General features: G+C 42.0%; 1 protein-coding gene across 1 annotated transcript; it reads right to left on the reverse strand.

The window, feature by feature from the left end:
- Window positions 1-488: 488 nt before the first annotated feature.
- On the reverse strand, window positions 489-2,224 carry LOC130882470 (elongation factor 1-alpha 1-like). The gene has a single exon (XM_057782600.1). The coding sequence runs from the start codon at window positions 2,161-2,163 to the stop codon at window positions 775-777; it is 1,389 nt and encodes a 462-aa protein (XP_057638583.1). The 5' UTR covers window positions 2,164-2,224; the 3' UTR covers window positions 489-774.
- Between the last annotated feature and the right edge of the window lie 432 nt (window positions 2,225-2,656).

The raw sequence follows: 2,656 nt of genomic DNA on the forward strand, positions 1-2,656 counted from the left end.
AACAACACTTTTTACAATAGCCTCATATAATGTAAAATATTGATGTAACTTTAACCAAGCAAGTGTAAGACTAGGATGACGTAAACTTCAAGTCTTTGAAGAAATTGAAGAATATATCAGATGATGAATGATTTTCCACACTCATGGCTGAGTAAGAATTAACATAGTAAAGCTGGCCATCCTATCAAAAGTAATCCCTATCAAGAATTCTCCCACAATTCTTCAAAGGTATAGAAAGGAAAATTCTCAGTTTTTTGTGGAAACATACACAGTTACAAAACAAGATTGAAGAAAAAAAAAAAAACAAAAAACAAAACAAAAGAAAAAAAAAACTTCAACTGTGTAAGTTCTCACCATTCCTGAACTCAAGCTATACAACCAAACTATAGTGATAAAGGCAACCGGGAACTGGCATAAAACAGATTGATGAGTTAATCAAATTGAAGACACAGGCATAAATCCACATACCCATAGAAACATATTTTTTTTTTCTCATTAAACTTGCTTTAATGGGTCTCAAAATTCTGTGACAGATTTTTGGTCAAGTTGTTCCATTAAAAAGTACTGATTTTGAAAACTAATAACTTAAAACTGCCACACACAAAAAAAATGGTCCACAAAACATTCTCCTTTCCTTCTGAAGGTTTTACGATGCATTGTTATCATTAACCAGTCTTTTACTATTAAACTTAAATGGCCAATTGAGACAAACAGTTCTGAGACCGTTCTTCCACCACTGATTAAGACTGGGGTGGCAGGTGTTAGGGATAATATTCATTTAGCCTTCTGAGCTTTCTGGGCAGACTTGGTGACCTTGCCAGCTCCAGCAGCCTTCTTGTCCACAGCTTTGATGACACCCACAGCAACTGTCTGCCTCATGTCACGAACAGCAAAACGACCCAGTGGAGGATAGTCAGAGAAGCTCTCGACGCACATGGGCTTGCCAGGAACCATATCAACAATGGCTGCATCACCAGATTTCAAGAATTTCGGTCCATCTTCCAACTTCTTGCCAGAACGACGATCAATCTTTTCTTTAAGCTCAGCAAACTTGCATGCTATGTGAGCTGTGTGACAATCTAGTACAGGAGCGTAGCCAGCACTAATTTGGCCTGGGTGGTTCAGGATAATCACCTGAGCAGTGAAGCCAGCAGCTTCCACTGGTGGGTCATTTTTGCTGTCACCAGCAACGTTACCACGTCGAACATCTTTGACAGACACGTTCTTCACATTGAAGCCCACGTTGTCCCCAGGAAGAGCCTCACTCAAAGCTTCATGGTGCATTTCAACAGACTTTACTTCTGTTGTCACGTTGACTGGAGCAAAGGTCACCACCATGCCAGGTTTTAAAACACCAGTCTCCACTCGGCCCACAGGGACAGTCCCAATGCCACCAATTTTATAGACATCCTGGAGGGGCAGTCGCAGAGGCTTGTCAGTTGGATGAGTTGGTGGCAGGATGCAATCCAAAGCTTCCAACAGGGTGGTTCCACTGGCACTACCATCTTTGCGAGTGACTTTCCATCCCTTGAACCAAGGCATATTAGCACTTGGCTCCAGCATGTTGTCACCATTCCAACCAGAAATTGGCACAAATGCTACTGTGTCAGGGTTGTAGCCAATTTTCTTAATGTAGGTGCTGACTTCCTTAACAATTTCCTCGTATCTCTTCTGGCTGTAGGGTGGCTCGGTGGAATCCATTTTGTTGACACCAACAATAAGCTGTTTCACACCCAGGGTGTAAGCCAGAAGTGCATGCTCACGGGTCTGCCCATTCTTGGAAATACCAGCTTCGAATTCACCAACACCAGCAGCAACAATCAGGACAGCACAGTCAGCCTGTGATGTGCCTGTAATCATGTTTTTGATGAAGTCTCTGTGTCCTGGGGCATCAATGATAGTAACATAGTACTTGCTGGTCTCAAACTTCCACAGGGAGATGTCAATAGTGATACCACGCTCACGCTCAGCTTTCAGTTTGTCCAAGACCCAGGCATACTTGAAGGAGCCTTTTCCCATCTCCGCAGCCTCCTTCTCAAACTTCTCGATGGTTCGTTTGTCGATTCCACCACATTTGTAGATCAGGTGGCCGGTTGTAGTGGACTTGCCGGAATCGACGTGTCCAATGACGACGATGTTGATGTGAGTCTTTTCCTTTCCCATTTTGGCTTTGAATTAGCGGTGGTTTTCACAACACCTGCGTTCTGACGGCAAACCCGTTGCGAAAAAGCGAAACATAATTTTTGATAAAAAAAAAAAAGCCAGAAACAAATTGGAAACAAAATAGCATCATGAACAAATGGTGCTAGGCAAACTGAATGACTCTGCGTAAAATAGATCTATAATGTAAATAGATCTATACTTATCACCCCACACAGAAATGTACTCCAAATGGATCAATGTTCACATAGAACCAGGTACACTAAACCTGAAAGATGAGAAAACAGAGACTAAACATGGAATCATTGACACGGATGACTTCCTGAGCTTAACACCAATAGGACAGGCACCATGATCAACAATTAACAACTGGGATCTCATGACAATGAAATGACAATGAAAATCTGCATGGCAAAGGACACCATCATTTGGACAAGGTGGCTATCTACTGAACTGTAAATTTTCTTTCCCAGCTTCATATTAGATAGAGGGTTAA

Source organism: Chionomys nivalis, chromosome 10 (assembly GCF_950005125.1).
Source record: "Chionomys nivalis chromosome 10, mChiNiv1.1, whole genome shotgun sequence".
Lineage (NCBI taxonomy): Eukaryota > Metazoa > Chordata > Mammalia > Rodentia > Cricetidae > Chionomys > Chionomys nivalis.

Excerpts from the sequence above, each read along its gene's own strand:
- LOC130882470 (XM_057782600.1), bottom strand. The coding sequence starts at position 2,163 with ATGGGAAAGGAAAAGACTCACATCAACATCGTCGTCATTGGACACGTC.